General features: G+C 46.7%; 1 protein-coding gene across 8 annotated transcripts in view; it reads right to left on the reverse strand.

Annotated features, from left to right (window-relative positions):
- Positions 1-21,289, reverse strand: part of CDK5RAP2 (CDK5 regulatory subunit associated protein 2) — a 166,958-nt gene that overhangs the window by 100,194 nt on the left and 45,475 nt on the right. For all 8 annotated transcript variants that reach the window (XM_072960013.1, XM_072960018.1, XM_072960016.1 and 5 more), the window contains 4 exons: positions 20,618-20,671; positions 19,626-19,745; positions 17,034-17,126; positions 10,837-11,055 (listed from right to left, as the gene is read on the reverse strand). In XM_072960013.1, the coding sequence (XP_072816114.1) occupies positions 10,837-11,055; positions 17,034-17,126; positions 19,626-19,745; positions 20,618-20,671 (486 nt within the window). The remainder of the gene's footprint in view (positions 1-10,836; positions 11,056-17,033; positions 17,127-19,625; positions 19,746-20,617; positions 20,672-21,289) is intronic.

Raw genomic sequence — 21,289 nt, forward strand, 5'->3', positions numbered from 1 at the left:
GAATATCCAGCCTGAGCTGAGGTTCCTCTGCTAATGAATGAGGCAGGACCAAGGATCTTGGCACCCCCACGAAGAGCAGGCAGAGAAGGCCTGAAGTAGAAGGACCGCTGCAGGGAGGGGAACTGTGTGCCGAGGTGGCCTTGAGGAGGAGCGGCTGCCATGGCAACACAGACAGCCGACGGGCTCACGAGCCCAGCACCAGTGGAGTTATAATAAATGTTTAGGGGAGGCATGGAGACGGCATGCCTCGCCTAAGAAAAACAATCAGAACTGAAAATTGATAAACTTGGATGGTTTCCCCAAACCTTCTTCAATATTCCTGGGCTGTGAAGACAGGCAGACCTAGCCTTAAATCCTGGCTTGACTGCTAACTAGCTATGTGGCTAAAGATAGATAACTTAAGTCTTTGTGAGTCTTTCCTTTCCAGTAAATGGAGATATTAATATAGATTCCTGGCATCTGTGGAGGGTTCCACGAGAGATGGGTGCCCAACACAGAATTACGTGCACAAGGAGTGACGCTGTGTCACTCCACCTGTCCCCACACACACCCTCCAGGCTGACCTCTCCTCCCAGGCGTCCTCGTGTGGGCACAGCACCCCCACCCAAGGTTCAGCTGTTCCCCCTCCCCCTGGCACATCATCCAACAGGAAACCCAGGCCTGGGGGTCCAGCGCATCGTCCACACAGAGCACATGAGAGGAGAGGAATGAGGATTTGGTGCTTTTACGAGGCCACGAGTGCCCAAATCCTGCCTCGCCCACTGCTCCCACCCCGCCACCCAGAGTTCTCAAAGGCGCTGAACTGGGAAACAAAAGACAAGTCTGGACAATCTCATACCCAAAGCAGAGCTTTCTACTAAAACTGACGGCTGGTTTTTTTTGAGGGGGGGGGCGGTGGGGAGCGGGAAGGGAGGGGGGATGCAGCTTAAAGGAGTCTTCCGAGAGCTCTTCCCCAAGTAGAGGCACAAGTGGAAAAAGAAGATGACTGAGTAAACGAGGATGTCGGCCTGTCCAGCAAGGGCCAGGCCCGGCTAGGTCTGCAGCAGGAAAGCGAAAGAATCTGGAACCTGGATTCTCAACTGAAGGGACAGAAACCCACCCGTGAGCAAGGATGGCCCGGTAGACATCCTGGGCTCTGATCGGCCAGACTAGTCCCTCCTCCGCCCTGGAGGAGGCATTAGCAAGGAGGAGAGAGAGCTCTTCCTCCCGGCGCTCAGCCCCTCCTCTCCCTCCATCCCACTGCACGCCTTCTTCCCAGCGTGGCTCTCGTCTGGTCAACTGCAACCGCTGTCTAACGGTTCTCCCTGACTCTAGGTTCACCCACTGAACCACAAGCATACCGTTGCCCATTACGTCTATTACGTCTCTGCCCAGAACCCTTCAGCGACTCCAAGTTAACTGCAGAATGAAGCTACCCTAACAAGCGGTCACTCCCGGCTCCCTCAGGTGGCTCCAGCTTACCTTTCAGCCTTATCTCACCCAACTGCTTCAGCAACACGCTCTCCAGGCCCCCCTGCCTGTCTCCACCCAGTCCCCTCCATCCAGAAACAAACGACCACAATCCCCCCCCAATTCCACCTGGAGACAGTATGCTTATCGCACAAGGCCCAATGCAAGTGCCACCCCTTCCACAAAGCCCTCCGGGATTACTCTGGTCTTCAGCAATCATCCTCCCGAAATACTACTCAGCACCTTTCTACAGATCTCCAAAGCATTTCCAAGAGAGCCGGGTTCTCTGCACCCATCACCTCATCCAACTCTCACAGCAACCCTCCGAAGCACACGTTCTGATTGTGCCCAGTTTACCAATCGGGAAACTGAAGTTCAAAGAGCTCGAGCAACTTAACCGAAGTAAAAAGTGGTGGAATCAGGATTTAAAGCTAGGTCTATTTGTGCTCTTTTTACTAAACTAGTGTTTTTTCAAACCGAGCTTGCGAAGCCCTCAGATTAGCAATGCCCAAACCCGGCGGGCTAGCGCTATCATCTGACTGCGTGTTCAAGGGCCTCCCTCCAGAAATTGACTCGTCGGCTGGGGAAATGCATGGAAATTTATACTTGATTTTTATGCAAGAATCTGCACTGCTCCCTTAGGTACATCTGTTTATTTGCTTCTGAACAAAGAGACAAAGCAAAAAAGTTTGAGGACCCCTATTCTACACCAGACCACATGGCACTTTGCTTTCAAGTGAGAGCCTCACTTTTCACCCAAAATGACCTCAATTTCCACCCAAATGAGCCATATTCCTTTAAGACTCCCAGGCACTCTCTGGGCCAACACTGAGCAAAGCATTGCCTTTGCACACCAGGGCTCTGTCTTAGAGCACACTGCCTGATAAAAAAATAAAATTTTAAAAGTGGCTTATTCGAAAAATAAAATACCCCTATAATCTTAGAATCACATGAGAAATGACAAGCCAGGCCCTCACACTTCCTTCTCCAGGCAGCTAGCTGGTTTTATCTCCAGCCAGATGGAGAATGAGAAGGTTCTCATCCATCAAATTTCCATCGTATCAGGTTTCACTGTGAGAAAGCTTGTCAAAGTGCTCAGAGGTTACCTTTAAATATACAAAGGAAACGTCTCCAAAATCTTAATGAGGTACAGGAACTCAGTGACGGAAGAATTTCCAGAATTAGTATGAGACACTGGTGTTGCAGCCACATTCTGTGGCGCCTCGTTGCCGCTGGGGGCGGAGGCAGAAACGGGACGTGGCAGGGGTGGGGGTGCCCAGCCTCCCACCCCACCTCAGCCCACCCTGAGTAGCTCCACTTTCATACATTTTTCTCTCCAGAGGAGTTCATTTGAACAGAGTTCAGATACTGAAAAAATAAGCAGAAACCATTGAAAGGAGACAGTCCTTGCCATAGAGAACCAACAAACACACATGGTACTGGCCATGAGGACTGCCATGTGAGCAAGGAGCCCGGTGTAGGTTTCACCAGGAAGTTGGGGAAGAATGGACAAAGAAGGCGAAGCCCAAATTGTGCAGGGGTCAAGGCCCAGCTGCGCCCCTTAACGGCTGTCAGGCACCAGGCGAGGCAGCACGGGTCTCTAAACCCTGCCCGAATGATGCAACACACCTGCCCGCTCCACCAGCCCCACTCACTGGCTCATTCATGCTCTGCGACCTCCGCCCCAGCCTCACACAGGCCTTCCCTCTACCAGGAATGCATTTCTGCAAACGGCCCCCTCACCCCCAGGCAAACAGCTACAGAGCCTTCAAGTCTCAGCTCAAACCCACGTCTTCTGTGAAGCCTTCCCTCGCTTCTCCATCTCTTAGCACAGTTCCATTCTCTCTGCTCCTGAGGCATCTGGGCCATCCTCCCATCTACGCATATCACGCTATACTTTAATTAACTCTTTGTCTGCCTTTCTATTATATTTCTCTACTAGATTCCTTCAGAGACTGTGCCTGACTAGGCTCAGCCCCGGACTCTCAGTGCCCAGCACAGAGCCTGGCTCAGATATGACAAGAGTCAGAACCAGTGACAAGGGAAAGCCTCTCTGTTTGTGCCTCAGCAGTTCCCTGTGAAAAGTGACGGGAACAGCCTTCTAAACCAGCCTCCACCGCAGCCTCACGCCTGAGCCACTCTCACCGCAGGGTCTGTCACTCTCAAAGCGTTCTGATCCCTAGAGGGATCCATCAGTTGGAAAGGAACAGAAAAGCACTTGCTTCAGAGGAGAGATGAGTGTTGCTCAAGGAAGAAATTTCCAGCTTTGCTGACTTGACTGGGAAAAGGGCAGACCACATTTACTAGTTGGCAGTGTCTGTTAGATCCAAGCGGACGGGGCTTTGTCCCCTAAAGTCCTGAGCCAGCACCTGCCACACAGTTAGAAGCAGGAAAAGAGGAAGAGAAGGAATCTAAGATACTGAGCATTGACTTCTCTGTGCCAGGAACCACAGTAGGCATTTTCTCATGCGTTAAATTTTATTATCCATTTATTTAATCCTCAATTAGATATAGTCAACCCCACTTAGGAGAGAAAACATTAGTTTGGAGAAATTAAGTAACTGGCTTAGAGGCTTAAACACCTGCTGAAGCTAAGATTCCAACCCAAGCCCAGCACTGTTTCCCACTGTCCCAAAGACACCCACTAAATTGCTAAGTTTCTAGGACCCAAGGCAGTGGCATCATCACCAGCAACAAAACAGCTACATTTATTGATCATTTATGATGTGCCAGGTATGATGCTAAGTGCTGCATCTTGTCTCCCATGATCTTCACACCCAACGTCTGTTTTTCTGACATGAAATGGACAGCACGGTCTGCAGAGGTAAAGATGCTGGTTCCAGTCCAAGAGCAAGCAAAGGAGCCAGGAGTCAAATCCAGTCTGACCCCCTATGCTCTGCATTCAGCCTCTCTTACGAGAAACTGGAATTTGCAAAGACAAAACTTCTTCCAACACAGGTCACTAAAACTGCATCTTCTACAAGGAGACTGACTCATAATCTTAACACTTGACCTTAAAAAGGGGGGTGGGGGAAGCTGTGATCCTTGGTAAAAATCACACTACCTCAGGTCTGTTGTAATCTTGGCCCTAACCAACCAGCCGACAGCCTACAGAGACCGTCTCCAAGCTCCATGTTTTGATTTCGGTTCGCCAAGAGATGCTCTGAATGCTGTCACAGTCTCATTTGGAGCCATCCATCAGCAAACACACGTGAGAACCGAAGGGGTTCAGGCTGAACTATCCTGAAATTAAACCCGCTCCTGTCAAAGCACACGGGATTAGCCAGCTGGGTGACGGGTACAACTTTAATTAGGTTTTTGGGCTTTCGCCAGCAAATGCATCCCCACAGAGCTAAGTGCCCAAGTACTGAAGCACACACTTGTCAGAGTAGCGGATGACAGGTCTTGAAACAGATGAGAGCCTTAAGAGACAGTCCGGGGAATCGGCTAAACCAACGTCTAATAAACGGTGCTTATGAAGGAGAAGACAAACACGGTGACTTGCTCCTCTCCTCTCCTCTCCCCTCCCAGCCCGAGGAGCACACGGAGCGCCTGAACCAGAAAGAGCAAATCTGAGCCGACGATGTACCTCTATTACCTTCCACCACACACACACACACACCACACACACACACACACACACACACACACTCTCTCTCTCTCTCTCTCTCTCTCTCTCTCTCTCTCTCTCTCTCTCTCTCTTAAAGGAGAGCCCCACGTCTCTGGAGTCAAACAAGGTATCAAAGCCAGAGATGTAAGGGCAAGGGTGGGAGAATCCAAACAGCATCCCCGTTACAGACCACAGAAGCTAGGACATTAGGGCCTTTTAAACATCACGGTAAGGACACAGACTTGAAATACTACGGGGTTTTGTTTGTTTTCTGCAAAGGCCTCCTGAATTTCTCTGAAGGGCTATGGGTCCCTCTGGCGGCAAGGAGGTGTAATACAACAAAGGGGATCTATCCGAGAGACCCTCACTTTCGGACCTTTTCATAAATCAGACTCCCAAGGTAAAAGCCAAAGCCTGGATTCACCAGAGCCTACCAACAGGGCCTGCACCACTGCAAGTGCTCGATAAACGTCCCTTAAATAAACAAATGAGCGAACTGCAAATGACAACACATGCTGAGTCGACTGGCACTAAGTCACTGCAATCACAGGCAATTAAAACAAACGAACAATGAACTGACTCTCCTGGCCAGACTTCCCCGCGAGTGTTCATGCACTGTCAGACACAGTGAATCCATATGCCTCGGGTCCAGGCTGCATTTTCAGACGGGCATTGCCTCCCTCCAAAATGCTTAAGGGCAGGCACAATGAAACAGCAATATATGTGTCTGGCAGGAGCAAAGGATGGTTTGATCACATCCAAGAGAGACTGGCTTAACATCAAAAAGAATTCAGGGAATGCTACAAAACCCTGTCCTACTTGCTAGGGGACCATTGCAACAGCTCTGAGTTGGGGATCATCTCTGAACGGGGCTGCAGTATTTCCTGCTGATTTTGTAGCTCTTGTCCAAGAAAGGAGAATAATGGGAAACAGCTAGACAAGAGTCCCTGGGACTGAAAACCTTCATACTTACAAGCTCATGACTTGGATGACATTGATCTGGCCCTGTGCAAAACCGCTTTTATTGAATGGGGTATTGTCGAAGGCTCAGTGTACTGCTCAGAGAACTCTATAAAAGCCCGCTAGAGGCAATACCTCCCTCAGGCCTCAGTGTCAGCAAAAGCTGTCCTTTTATCTTAACGTGTTCATCCTACAGACTCTGGAGACCTGGTAACTGAATTTCCCTTTTTACTTCCACTGCTGGGAGCTACCAGTTGAATTTTAAGTTCCCCTCTTTAGTACCGTGACAGGATCGCCGCATGCATTTCCACGTACTCGTCTGGTTCCATTCCACTCGTTCCCCTTATTTTTCCGTGACCCTCATGCCTTTAATCTTGTTTAATTTTATGACTTTCCATAAACCTCTGAAGATGTTTCTGAAGCACAGAAAGAAATAACTTACAAGTTTGAAAGCTTCAAATAACCAAAATACTTCAAAAACTGGGTGGTCTTGAGAACAGATTATCGTGGGTAGCTGAAAGCTGAAATCGTATCAATCTTCCTTTCTGCCAAAAGCACAGAATCCTTCACATAAATATTGATGGTTTGGCACAGCCTCAGCATAGTATCTCAGGCAAAGCCTGAAATTAAGAGTCCGCAGACCTGGCATACATACGGCACGTATGTATATCACTTTTCTGTGTGACCGTGATCTACATTCTGAGGCTCCGATTAATCTGTAAAATGGGGATAACACTTTCTACACTCAATCACAGGGCTGTGGGCACCAAGGGAAGGACAGGCCGTCCTTTCATCAACTGTAAAGTACACCAAAGAGATACACACCTGAGAATCATACCAGCTTTATTTCTGTCGCTCCAATAGCAGTTTTCATCACAAAAGAGGGTGTCAAAGATCCATCTGAATGTGGACTGAGAACAAGATGAGTCTTTTGAACACATTTTCTTACTAGTGTTTTTCAGGCCTACTTGTGGGATGCAGTGAAGTTCAAGCAAATGCTGATTATTCAAGAGTCCTGGCGGGGGAAGCTCTGAATATGCGCACAGATGGCCCAGAAACGTATCTGAGCATTTCCAGCACAGAGGAACAAGTTCTTTCTTTTTCCTCCATCCCTGATGTCGCAAGGCCTGACTCACGTGTCACGTGTCCTTTCTCAACTTGTCTCCAGGCTCTCCCCAATCAATCCACTGTCGAGACACCCATCAGACGAGTCTTTCTAAACTGTAACTGTAGATCTGATCCTACCAATCTTCTGCTTAACTCCTGCTCAGCAGCAGTCCCACTGCCCATAGGTCGAGTCCACACTCCCAAACTCTGTATCCAAGGACCTCCACAATTCAACTTCTCTCCAGGGTGAAGCCACCCTTCGCTACAGCCCCAAACTCTTCTTCCCCCAAACGCCGCGCTCTCACACCTCTGTGCCTTGGCCTCCTCTTCCTTGCCGATTATCTAGTGACCTTTAACTCAAGCTTCAGAACCAGTTCAAAAGATTCTGCCCCCGGAGCCTTCTCTGATCCTGCCCTGTGCTCCCGTGATGCTCTGTTCCTCCCTCTGCCACGAACTGTCCCCAGGCCCAGTTGGAGGGCCTGCACAAAGCGTTCAAAGTGGCTGAAGGCACAAATGCAGTCCTTTCCTTTGCCAAGGCAGAAACAGAGGCCACCAAAAGGCCTGGGTTTTTGTTTGTTTCGATCCAAAAGCAACAGCAGTGGCAGCTGGTGAACAGGAGGCTCTGGTTAATCAAAGAGCCTAGTTAACAGAGCAAGCTGAGCAGACACGCAAGGCCAGTGGATTATGCTCTACCCGCATGCATCCCAGCACCATAAGGCAAGCCCACCCCCAGTACGGCTCCCCAGACCCTGAACAAGCCAGTGCCCCCAAGATCGGGAGTAAAACATGCTTATGACACAGCTAAGTTCTTAGGCTACAATCCCAAGTTAAATAGAGATGCCAATGTGATGCAACGATACGTGTACAAAAATAAAAGCAGCCAGAGCCAGATCGTCTTGTGAGAAACACCCATGGCTTCATGGAGAAAAGCAGTGGTGACGAGGCTCCAGGAAGCTCTGAGTCACGGCGCGCTCACCGGGGTAAGCCTTCAGTCACCACTGCTGTTTTGGTCCTTCCAGCTCCAGGAAACAAACAGCGCTCTCTGGGTCCCTGCTCACCCCCCTCCCAACCCGCGGCTCTAGGGGAACTGCCAGTGATGGTACACCAGCTCAGGCACACACACTTCTGACAAAGAATGAGCATGTGACCCAAGCTGGGCCTCTCGGGGTCTCACCCCCCTGGCCACCCCAAGCAGGAGACAGCGAGGGTTGGTGGAGTGTGAGGTCCTCCTTCCTCTCCTGTAATGAACTGGGGAGAGGTGGTCCCGGCAAGGCTGGCAGTGTGAGGGATCCAGCCACTTGGAACAGGACTGAGTGGACGAAAGAAAAAGAAGCCAGCTCTGTGAGAGACAGACTCGGTCCTGGCAGCGTGCCAGGCACCCCTGTCCTTCCAGCAGTCTAGTGACCCAAGGCAAGACATTTCCCTCCTTGCCTAACGTACTTCAAGTTGGGTTTCCGGCACTGGCCAAAAACCTCCTACTCACAGTACACTTCATCCAGCTCCCCCTTCACTGTCATCTGCCCCTTCCGTTCCTTGCCAAACACTCCTTGCCTCCTTATGAAGATGTACGTGTGTTATTCAGGAATAACTCTTCTTATCAAGAGGGGCCCCATATTCTTTTAGATGAACCAAGGTTTTCATGAATAAGTGAACTATGAAACCAACAATGTCTGACAATAGAGGGACAAGTAAGTAAATTACAGGGTGTCCATTTGATGTAGTTATGCAGCCATTTCAAATGCTTACCCAGAGTACCTTATGATGTAAAGAAGCAATTACATATTTTATATACCTAGGTGTGTATCCCCGAAATCCAATTTCTATTGAATAAACATTTTTACAATGATAGTAGGGAATGGAGGAGACAAACTACTAAACTAAAAAACTAAAAAAAAAAAAAAAAAACGTAAACTTAAAAAAAAATGTTATCCAACAGTGAAAGATCTAAGAATTGATTATGAAAACTGACCTCCATAGAAGGGCCCTCTGGTCAGTCTCTTCCTCACCTCATCCATAAAGGCACACTGCTCAGACCTTACACCTCCATTCACCTCAATGGCCATCTCCCCCTAGGGAGTTCCCCTGACTACTCTGTCCCACAGGGATCTTTGGCACTGACTACATAAGGGGCATTACTTAGCTCTGAGTTTTAAACTGCTCTGCATTTTGTCATGGATAACATTTTCATCTCCCTTGAAAAAAAAATAAAACATTCAGAGGTTACACCAAGTATTTCCATCTGCATCTAAACCAGACACATTATGTCCAATAACAATGAATAAATATGGGAAACGGGTCTTTTAATAACATGCAATAAATTGGTATACTCCAACATTGCTGGCCACAGCATAAATTGATCCAGCCCTCTGAACAAGTAATTTGGCAGCATGATTAACTAGTATAAAATATTTGTACCATCTGACCCACTAATTTCACTCTTCAAAATCTATCCTTGGGATTCCAAGGGGAAAAAAAAGCCTCTGTACCCAAAGATGTTCACCGTGGCATTATTTAAACAGCCAAAACGTCCAAGAGAGAAGGAAGTTATTAAGTAAATCATGTGAAATCTAGTGAAGAGCATGCACCTTTCAGCATGATCCCTCTGGCGCCTGCACAATGTGGGGAGACGGCTGTGATGAAGTAAGTGATCAAAAAACACGCAACAGTACGTGGCCTCTGATCAGACTGGGGCCCCAGCTGCACCAGCACTGAAGGGTGATACTGAAAAACAGGTACTCTATGAGGGTGGTGGAACTGACCGAAGGTGACATTTTCTTATATTCCTAAGTTTCCATTATTGCTCTCTTGATGTTCATTAAAATTTCTGTTAAAATACACAAACATTTGGGGGGAGGGTACAGCTCAGTGGTAGAGCATGTGCTTGGCGTGCACAAGGTCCTGGGTTCAATCCCCAGTGCCTACATTAAAAATAAAATAATTAACTAATTTTTAAAAATATACAAACATTTGTATTTCAGTTCTCTCATCAGTGTCAGCATTAGGATTTCAAACTCTGGATCCTGATGTCCCGTCCCTGCCAGGAGCAGCCGCCAGAGAACTAACCTCTGGTACCTGCGGGCTCTCCGGAGCTCGCTAATGATGCTGATTGCCCCAGGCTCCCGTGCAGGGAATTCGCTTAACCTGAGTGTCAATGACCACTCAGACCCTATCCTACCCGACTGCACCAAGGCTTCATGATGTGATTCTCAGGATGCTGAATACTTAAGTTTAAATATAACAGAAATTGTAAAAGATAAACTATCTTTTGTCTACCCAATTCAGAGAGAATTTTTCAAATAACTAATATCCAGTGCTAAATACAGTAGACTTTAAAAAAGATCACTCTCATGTAGGGAAATGTGGTATAATCTTTCTGGAGAACAATCTGGGTCTATCTATAAGAGTCTTAAAAATATTCATACTCTTTGACTCAGTAATTATACCTCTATCAGGAAATAATCAGTGGATAAATATTTATGTACAAGGATGTTTGTGTGTGTGTGAGAGAGAGACAGAGAGAGAATAAAAGAACTGAAACATCAAATAGTTAAGACAGGTCATTTCTAGGTGATGAGGTGATGAGTGAAATATTTTCTATCTTTTGGATTATTCTAAGTCTTATGCGATGAATATCTCCCTAAAACCAGAAACAGCCCAGAGCCCAGCCCAGCAAACGCACTGCCCGCCCTGGGACCGGGGGCGGCACTCACGTGGACGGCGCGGTCTCCCTTGCTCCGCTCACGGTGGGCTGCGTCCAGGTCCTTCTCCAGTCTCTCCCTCTCCCGCTGCAGGTCGCTCAGCTCCTGGGTGACCTTCTTCATGTTCCTACGCAGTCTGTGGTTCTCTGTACTCTTGGTGAGGTTTTCTGAGTGCAGCTCGGCCAAAAGGGCCGCCTTTTCTAACAGAGCAGCCTCATAATCTTCAGACCCCTAGAAGAAGAGGAGGGGAAGGCGGCTGAGCTGGTTTTCACAGCTCACTCAGCAAGCCAAGAAATCTGTGCTCCTTGTTCACCTTGGTGGGGAGGGAGACATTCACATAAACAACATTCAGGACCCAAAGCACAAATGATATGCGGGTTTGGGGTAACACAGGGTAATCTTTATGATGTGATGTTGATGTGAAGAGGGGAAAGACCACAATTATTGTGTAAAAGAATGTTTTTTAAAAAACTAGAAAAAAAAAGCACAAAATATCAACAGTAACTGTCTTTAGTGGGGTGGGAATATGGATGATTTTTTTCCTTTACTTCTCTGTATTTTCCATCATTGCAAGATTAGTGAGCATGTTATTTCTATAACAGTCCAAAAAAAAAAATTTAATTAAGTTATTTTTAAAAGACAGAAAATAGAGTATCATTTGAAAAGCAAATATGGATTCAAGCCCTGGCAATGTTCATCTCTGTTAGAATGATTCAAACCCAGAGTCATCTGAGAAGAAGCGGGCAGCCTGGTCACCAGCAGCCACCTCAAGAGACTATAAATTCAGCAGAGATGGAGGCCTAGGTGCGTCAAGAACATGTTTATTTCATTAATACTCAGTTTATTAGGGAAAATACACATGTGATTATCAAACATATGAAAAAATGCTGTAACTCACCAATAATCAAGAGCCAATTAAAACAAGCTTTCGTTTGACAAGTGAGATTGTTTTAATGAGAATATCCAATACTGGTGAGCTTACTGTGAAATGGCACAACTTACGTTCACGTTTCAAGAACTGATCAAGCACCCAGAAATCTGGAAATATGCTGTATATCGTACACTGAGAAAACCCGCTGTGGACAGACTATACACGTCACGTACACGTGTATTGTATGAAGACGTTCACAATCATCCCAATAATTTCATTCCCAGGACTCAATCTCAGGAGAAGAATCCAAAATATAAGGGGGAAAAAGCCTTATACGCAAAGTCATTCATCACAGAATCAACTTAGAACAGTAAAAAATTAAGAAACAACCTAAATGTGCAAGAATATGAAAACGAATAAAGTATGGCAAAGCCACAGAATAAAATCTTAAAATAATTTTCACAAAGAGCTGAGGGAACATTTCTAAGTCACAATGTTACAGTAAAAAATAGAAAATCAAACTGTAAATGATCTAAAAAATAAAAGCTATGTTTAGGGGAAAGCCTAGAAGGAAAAAAATACCAAAATGATTATAGTGGCTGGGTGATTTCCTCATTTCCCTTTTTTTTCCTTCCTTCTAGTCTTCTGGGGGGAAAAAAATGAAGCATATATATATAATACTTACAATCAGGAGAAAATAAACTTTTTAAAAAATATGTCCTTTGAATGAGCTTGAGGACAAGATTAAAAACTTAACAGCAAGGGATGCCTGAGCTGTCAAGGTCACAACTCAGGCTGTGGAGTGAAAGAATTGGCCCCAGCTTCCGGGCCTTTCCAGAAACCCATCCATGCCCCCATCGACAGTTACGTCTTAGTCGTTCGGCAGAGCTGGGTCACAGCCACAGCTGACCAGGAGGTGGCCACCTCTCCGCTCCTGGGGCCCCGCAGCCCAGCCATCTGGTCCCGTGTTTCCCCAACTATTATTCAGGTCACAGCAACAGAGACTGATGGAGAACAAACACCATTCAAATTCCAAAGTAGGTTTTATAGACACTTCTGTCTTCATTTCCTTTAAAATTAAAATAAATAAAAAGAAATGGGAAACCTAGGTCACAGGCCCAAAAAAAAAAAAGTATCTGGGCAGTGCTTATTTAAATAAACTCAAAAAAGAAAAGGAGATAAACAATGATTTGGGGAAATGCTCACCTTGAACAATTTTCATAGTTCCCTTTATTAAGCACTGATTATATATGAGCTAACCAGGTGCTTTTACACTATTACCTCTCTATTTCTCACACCAGCCCTACAAAGCACACATTATTATCCCTCTGAAAGTAACTGAGGCTCAGACCTGTTAAATGACTAGTGATTAAATCTGGGATTCAACCGACCCCAGAACCTGTGTTCTTTGCACAGCACTGTTCTGCCTTGCCCATTTCAGGGAAGATTTCAATTAACACCAATAAACGACCAAAAATTAAAACTGTAATGCAGAAGACTATTCAAGGAGGGGAGGCGAGAGACAGGAACACCAGTTAGGAGCTTGTTAAACATAGGACAGCCATGGTTATTATTAAAATAATAGTTATGATAAAGTGATGAAGGTTCTGCAGGATTATCACATAAATAAGGATGACAAAGCCTCTTTAAAAATCTAAACTCAAAGAATTCAAATTCATACATTCGATTCACTTCATAAAAATACTTCCCGTGTTAAATTTTCCTTAAATGGCTTTTCGAAAAACTTCTTTGGAGGGTCTTTTACCTCTTTCTGCACAACACCCTGCATTTTGAATTCTACTTCATCAGTCCAGTGCTTACAACCAGGCGGCAAATATTTGGCCCAATCAGACACGGTCATAAACTAAAACCCAAATAAAATATTAAACAAATCGTTCTTCCCCACAGTGTAGAAACATGTTGAGTTTAATAAAAAAGAGAGACAGCCCAGAGTTCAAAGACCAGTTCTAGCTGTGTGACTTGGGAAAAGTCACCTTCTTTGAGGCTCAGCTTCCTTATCTGTGAAAGGGATGATCTTTATTTCACAGGGTCATTGTGAAGATTAAATATGGCACATAAAGTACTGTTTATGAGGTGCAGGATAAAGAAATCTAGGTCCCCTTTTCCGTCACTGACTCTATTATCTTTCATTCCCAATCAAGTGATAACATGGAGTGTTTCCCCAAACCAAAAATTACATGTATAACACCATCAACTGAGAATTTGAAAAACAGACCAAAGTAAATACTGTATTTTTACGCCAGAAGATTACACCACCCAACTTAAGGATGGGTTAACATTTATTGGGTTACTTACTAGCTGTGCCCAGATACACTTTCTTGCTTAATCCTTGTAAGGATTCTGTGACGTAAGTGTGACTATCTGGATTTTACGATGTACAAGCAGGCTGGGAGAGCTCAAACATCTTGCCCGAGGTTACACAAGTTAGTGAAGCAGAGTCAGGACTCAAAGCCATGCCCACTGCCATGCTCTTCCCAGTAAAAATAATATGATACACACATACAATGGACTATATGCAGCTGTAAAATACTGTAAAAAAAAAAAAAAAGCACACAGACACAGACACACACACACACACACACATGCATGTCAAACTGCTGAAATCTGAATAAGGTCAATGGACTGCATCAATGTCCTGGTTCCAGTATTAACCTACAGTCATGCAAGATGCTAACTTTGGGAGAACTAAGTAAAGAGTATACAGACATCCACTGCCTGTGAATCGACAATGATCTTAAAATTATTTTTTTTAAGTTTAGATAGATCTATATATATACTGCCATGCCAAGAATGTTAGATTTAAAAAAAAATTACAGAACAAAATACATATTATGATCCTATTTAATTTTTTAAAGGTTATGTGCTTGTATATATGTATATATATAGAGAGAGAGAGAGACAGTCAAGAGTCAAGGTGTTTACAGAGAACATCTTTACATGTGAGTTTATTGGTGACTTTTATCACCATTTTTATCCATTTTAAATATTCTATAAAGTTGCTACAATGTGCAATTTTACTTTTATAGGCAGGTAGGGGCGAGAAAAGAAATAATGTTACTTCTAATTTGAAAATACACTGTGCTACACAGAAGTAGCACAGCCAGCCCGTGCTGTAACCTTCCCGGAGTCACACCTGTGACTGGAATTCCCATCCTGCAAGTGGCAATGGCCCTGAGAGTCTGAAATCCACTTGCGCTGCCTCCCTGTCAAGCTTGATGCCAACCTGGTGAGCCCTGGCTCTTCTACTCAGGCCGCAAACATTCAAATCATGTGACATCCCCAAAAGGTCCCAGGACGTGGAAGACAATGCATTCTCAAGTGTCCGTGCAACCTTCAAACTACACATACTTCTTAGTGAATTAGCCAATATAAGCAAATGGTGTGTACTTACTCACACGCATAATCAGACTGGAGAAAAGAACACAGACTTTGGAGTCAGACTTGAGTTCAAGTTCTGGCAACCTGTCAAACAGGGAAGCACTCTACCTCCGTGGGTAAGGAGTAAACGAGCGCTCTCTGAACAGCGAATGCGGCATGTGGACCTGAGGAATTTCAACCGTCCCTGGTCTCCACACACTGCAAGATGAGAAACCCAGCCGACAGCGTAAATTACAAGACCTCAAAAACCACTCTGTACAGGGAACTACATTCAACATCTTGTGGTAACCTTTAATGAAAAAGAATATGAACATGACTACATGTATGTATTTGCATGACTGGGACATTGTGCTGTACACCAGAAATTGAACACTGTAATTGATTATAATTCAATTCTTCAAAAAAATCAACTGAGAAAAAAAATCACTGTGAAAGCCTTTCAGCCAGGAATGAGGGTTATGAAATTAATAAATGTACATAGTAAGTCTAGGTAACATTTAAACGTAGAAGACTCCTTTCTTTCCTTCAAGGCTCAACAAGAAAAATATCACACTTGTAAAGATATCTGGCCCCTCTGCTCATCTATTGCCAACATATATTTTTTTCTCAAGGAACGGGAAATATGAATGGTTTTCCTAAGAGTTCAATTTTTAAAAGCTTATTATTTTCTAAGCAAGGGGGGTGGAAAAAAAACTCAGTGTAAAGTGTAATCTCAGCTCCATTTCATCAGCTGCTGTCTAAACAGTGGAGGAAGGAAAGTCTGAGAGTCCAGAACACAAGATTTGTCTATGCTTCACGGGCACCATGACTTACACCAAATTACTTCGATTACTCTTATTGGGAACCGAAGCTCTGCAAAAGATAAGGCCTGGGATATGAATCTTAGGAACCAAACAGTCTTCAATTCGATTTAACTCCTAACCTCTGCTTAATAACCAAAAACAACAGGGGTGGAGGAGGTGGGAGGGAGGAGCTTTAAGGCACTACAGACATAATCAGATGACAGAGCTTCCTTGATTCATTAGTTATCAGTAACAGGTATACACTGTACAGGGACACTAGAAACGTGGGAAGGAAATGTTAGAATAATTAAAAACACTTAACTATAATTAGCAAGAGAGAGGGGAGATGGGAGGGGATGACCAGCAGGAGTCCTTGCAGGACAACTGTGGAGGGGGGAAAAAGAGAAAAGGCGGGGCATCTAACCAAGGCCTAGAATAGAAAGTTGGGGGGCAGAGTATGTGCAGCCAGGCGAGGTGAGGTAGGGGGCGATGGGGAAAAGCACGGGCCTGGGAGTGAGACTGAGTCTGGGGTCACATCTGTGCTCCTCCACTCACCACTTCTGTGACCCTAAGCAAGAGACTTGAATCTCTGAACCCGGACTTCCTCACAGTAAACAAGGATATTCACAGTGCCTACTTCGTGGAGCTGTTGCATGATTCACTGGGCTGATCCACAGAGAGCACTCAGCACAGGGCTCGGCACGTGGTCTGTGTTCCGTAAATGCCAGCTGTGATTATTAGCAATAATTTACATTTCAATCCGGGCCCTGCCTTTTGCAAGCTGTGTGACAGTGAAGAAACTGCACACCCTTGCTGAACTTCAAAACCCCCACAAGTACAAAGGGGATGAAAATGACCTTCCCCACAGGACTGAGGATTAAATGAGATAATCCACACAGTTTACAGTCTACTCTTGGCACAGCGGAAGCTCAGCACTCCTCACCGTGGGCGTAGCTGTCGTCATTGTCACTGTCATATTGAGGACGGGGCCGGAGAAGCCCCCAAAGCTGTTGGAGAAGCTCCTTTAATTAGACGGAGCAAATTCTGTTACTCGAGACCACGCAGAGCTCTCCTTGGTTCCTTTCAGCAGCGAAGTCCTGACCTCACCAGGAGTAAGAATCAAAGAGAGAGTCACTTCGACCAAAGCAAACGCTTACCTGGACCTTCTGGGTCTGTGCTTTCTGGGGGGCCTCTCTGGCTTTAGCAGCGGCAGCACTGAGCTCTTTGATTTCAGAGTTAAGTTCTTCAATCTGGGTGAAAATAAGGAACGGCAGCCGGGAATGCACCTGGGCTCTCGGCGCACAGCCCAAATGCTGTTCCTGCTGCACTGGATGGTGCTTATAACCCAGGGCTTTGTAGTCATAAAAGGGGGATTTCAAGTTTGGCTGTTTAGGAGCTGGATGACCTCAGGCCAGGCACTGAATCTCTTTGAGACTTAATTCCCTCAACTATAAGACGAGGACGTGACCACTCACCCAACTACAGGATTGTATGGCGTGTCCCGGCCCTAAAATACCGCCCGGCTCACACTAACTGTTACGATGATTGTCCACAAGGATGACCCACCCAACCACCTAGCCTGGCTATTCCCAGAACTCCTCATCCCCCAGTGACCTTCTCCTCCAGCCCAGAATCAGCCAGGAACCCCTCTGGCCACACTCTGCAGGGCTGTCCCACCACCGGTGCGCTACATACCAGAGGTCTCCGACTTCAGCTGGGCCCCGAACTCCCAGCACATGACACAAATCACGCCCACTGTTGTGAACCGAGTTTCTGCTGCAGCCAACAGTGTTGGTTTCTCCAACCCCTGTCTCCTCTGGCTTCCTCAAGCCCACAGACTCCTGGCTGGCGTCCGCTCCTGCAGCCACCCATCCCCGTCCCCTTCAAGCCTCCCCTCCCTATTCCTGACTTGGTGCTGTCCCCTGCCGTCCCATCCTCACCCTCTTCTTTCCCACCCCACGCTCTCCTCGGATAAGGAGACCAACTCTCAGAATTTTCACTCGCATCTGTACAGGACTGACTCTCAGATCTACCCCCTCAAGCCGGAGTCCTCTCCAAGCTGTAGACTCGCTTATCTGTCTGCCTCCTGGACATCTCACCTGAGCAGTCCCTGGGCTCCTAAAAGTCGGTACTTTCTAAACAGACTCATCACCTTCATCACCAGTCCCACCCCTCCACCATACTCCATTCTCTCTGTTGTTGTCTGAGTTGGTGGCCCCCTCGTGTCTCAGTCATGCCAGTCAGAAGTCACCCTTGACTGCTCCCTCTCTCCAGGCCTACATCTAACCACCAAATTTCCCCAGATTTACTTCTCATTTTCAGTTATTCGAACTTCACTTCTTGAATAAGCCCTACACCTCCATTCTGTCTTCTCTGAACTAGAGGGCTTTCAGCTCAGCTACTGGCCTCCCCGCCGCCGTTCCCTCCCTCCCCCCACCCATTTCCCAGATTCAGCCACAGACCTCTCTCCCCAGCAGATGTGATCACGCCCCTCCTGCTTAAGAGGCTGCACGGCACGGCACAGAGCAGCTGGGCGTGCTGCGCTCCCCAGCACCGGGGCCCCGTGCCACCCGCCAGCTGCTTCCCCCATCTCACTTAGCTTCTGCACTGGATGCTCTGACAAGCTCTAACTGTTTTGTTTCCACAAACACACATGGGGCTCCTTCCTAACGTAGTACCGTGACCAGTGTCCTCCCCTATGCCCAAAATGGCCTCCTAGTCTCTGCCTCCCTCCCCAGCTAACTCTTAGTCATCCTTTAAGATTCAGCTCAGCTTCTCCTCAAAGAAGCACTCCCCTCCATCATCCACAACCCAATCTGGACCAGGCTCCCTCCCCTCCGCGGCCACAGCCCCCTGCGCTTCCCTCAGTTACAGCACCTCCACTGTCTCCTCTCCCCACCAGACCTGTAAGCAGAGCTGCGCTTTCCTCTCCGCATCCGCGCCTGGCAGTTACTGAGACAGAACAGATCGCTACTCACAAAAGGAAAACCATAAGGAACCATCAGCCACCACCTTGGATCCAAAGGCAACAAGCCAGGTGGCAGAAGTCAAGGGTGACTTCTGGCTGGCATGACTAGGGACAGGAGGGTGCCACCGACTCATACAAAAGTAGAGAAAACGGAGTATAACGGTGAGATGGGGCTGGCGATGGAGGTGATGAGTCTGTTTCCAGAGTACTGACTCTGAGGAGTGTGTGGACCATTCAGGTGAGATGTCACAGTCTTGGTTCTGCCTCCCCAAACTCTGCTATCTCAGTGTTCTGTTGTCTTTCAAAAGACTAGACCCACATTGTCCAATATGGTAGCCACTAGCCACCTCTGGCTACTGAGCACTTGAAACGTGGTCTGTCTGACCTGAGATGTGCTGCAAGCGTATCTGGACTTCCAGGACAAAAGTCAGATTTTAAAAATGTTAAATCCCTCATTATTATTTTTGTTTATTGACTGAAATAATAACATTTGGCATATATTTATTATTGAAGTTAATTTCACCTGTTTCTTTTTATTTCTTTTAATGTGGCTACTAGAGATTTTGAAATTACAAGAGTAACTCACATCCCATTCACACTGGACAGCGCTGGGTTAGATACCCCAAAGGGACTTCTAACTGACTGCAGGGCCCTCTCCCCACTGCTGGTCTCGTCTCGGCTCCCTTATAAACTCTTCACCTAAAGCTAAAAATTCAGGGCAGGACAGGCCAGTCACAGAAGCTAATAGAGAAAAATCTCACTTCAGCTGTATCAGACATACCTCTTTTTCCTTTGACTTTAATGCCATGGTTAGGCCCTGAATGGCTTTATCCCTCTTTAAACTGTTTTTCTTTTCTGTAGCAATTTCTCTTTCCTTCTCTCTCAGGTCCTCCTGAAGTGCCTAAATTAGATTAGAAAAAAGATTCACTAAGTTGATGCGTTCTAACCAAAATGCACTGTAAATATATCTTTAAGAGCACACTCAAAAGCGGTTATTCTATCTTCCTCCTGTCAACCTGTGATTAATGTTTCCAAGCAGAGCTGAACGCAGCAGCGTCGGCTCCAAGTTACTGTGTTACCGCTCACGGCAACAGGGCTGGGTGCAGGAAGGGGCTCAGATCAGTTAAGAAGATGACAGCTATTCCTATGGGAAGGACTCCAATGCCTTCTGGAATTTGAATACAGTCACATCAGAGCCTTTGAAACCGTACCAGGTTATTTGGGGGAAATAACAGATCATTAATTTCATTCCTTAATGCTACAAAAGCTAGCAGAGAATTCTGTTTGATGGAGACTGAATATATATGTTCATAGCCTGAGTTCATTTCTAAAGATAATCACCGCTGCTTCCCTCCTGGGCTGTTGTGAGGATCAAATGAGATAATGGACGTGGAAGTGCTTTCTAAGCTGGCAGGCGCCACACAAATGCCAGCTGCTGTGACCAGGGGACCCTGGAGCAGCGGCTTTGCAATCAGACTGGCAGGTCTGCATCCTTGCTACACCTCTTCCGAGCTACGTGACCTTGGGTACAGGACCTCACCTCCCTGAGCCTCACGCATTACATCTGCAAAATGGGAATGCCGACTTCTCAGAGTTATCACAAAGATTCAGAAACCCCTTCCAACATGCCTAGAGCTTGACTGGCAGACAGGAGCACACAATGAGTGACAACCATTGTCACACGGACTCACAGGGAACCATCTAGTGCACTCAGAAGAAAGCAAGAAGCAAGGATAAATCCTCAACCCATTTTTAAAAATTGTATCAACATACCTGGATCCTCTCCTCAAAGCGGTTTCTCTCCTTCTGGCGCTCCATTCGTGCAGCCTAAGAAAAGGTATTCATTGGTGCCCAGAAGGGACCCACAATCCAGTAGCTCCCCCAGGACAATCAGAATGGGCACTTCGTTTACTTTCGGTTCCCCGCAGATGAGGAACTCATGGAAGCCAGCGTCCACCCCTCCTGTCTCACCTGGAGTCCCACCCCAGTGCGGGACAATGTAAAGACAAGCAACCCACCCTGCCTGACCACCGACCCCGCAGAGTGAGCCAAGAAGCTGGGACTGTGCCAGGGGCCTACAAAAGCCCGGGGCCCGGGGAGCCAGGAGGGGTCAGGAGGGGCAGATGAGGGCTGATTACAGGTGGCGGGAGGGTATAGCTCAGCGGTAGAGCGCATGCCTCGCACGTACGAGGTCCTGGGCTCCATCCCCAGTACCCCGATTAAAATAAACAAACAAACAAACAAACCTAATTACCTCTCCCCCTAGCCAAAAAAAAAACTAACTGGTGAGGCCAGAGGGTTCATGGCTATGGTCGGGACAGAGCAGACCCTGCTCTGTGAAGAGATCAAGACTCGCCAGAAGCATCGGAAGTCCCCTGGCGTGAACCAACCACATGCTACAGCCACCCGGGTTCCAGTCAGAACCGGAAGGCCTCCCCTAGGCCC

Source organism: Vicugna pacos, chromosome 4, assembly GCF_048564905.1.
Source record: "Vicugna pacos chromosome 4, VicPac4, whole genome shotgun sequence".
NCBI classification, from domain to species: Eukaryota; Metazoa; Chordata; class Mammalia; order Artiodactyla; family Camelidae; genus Vicugna; species Vicugna pacos.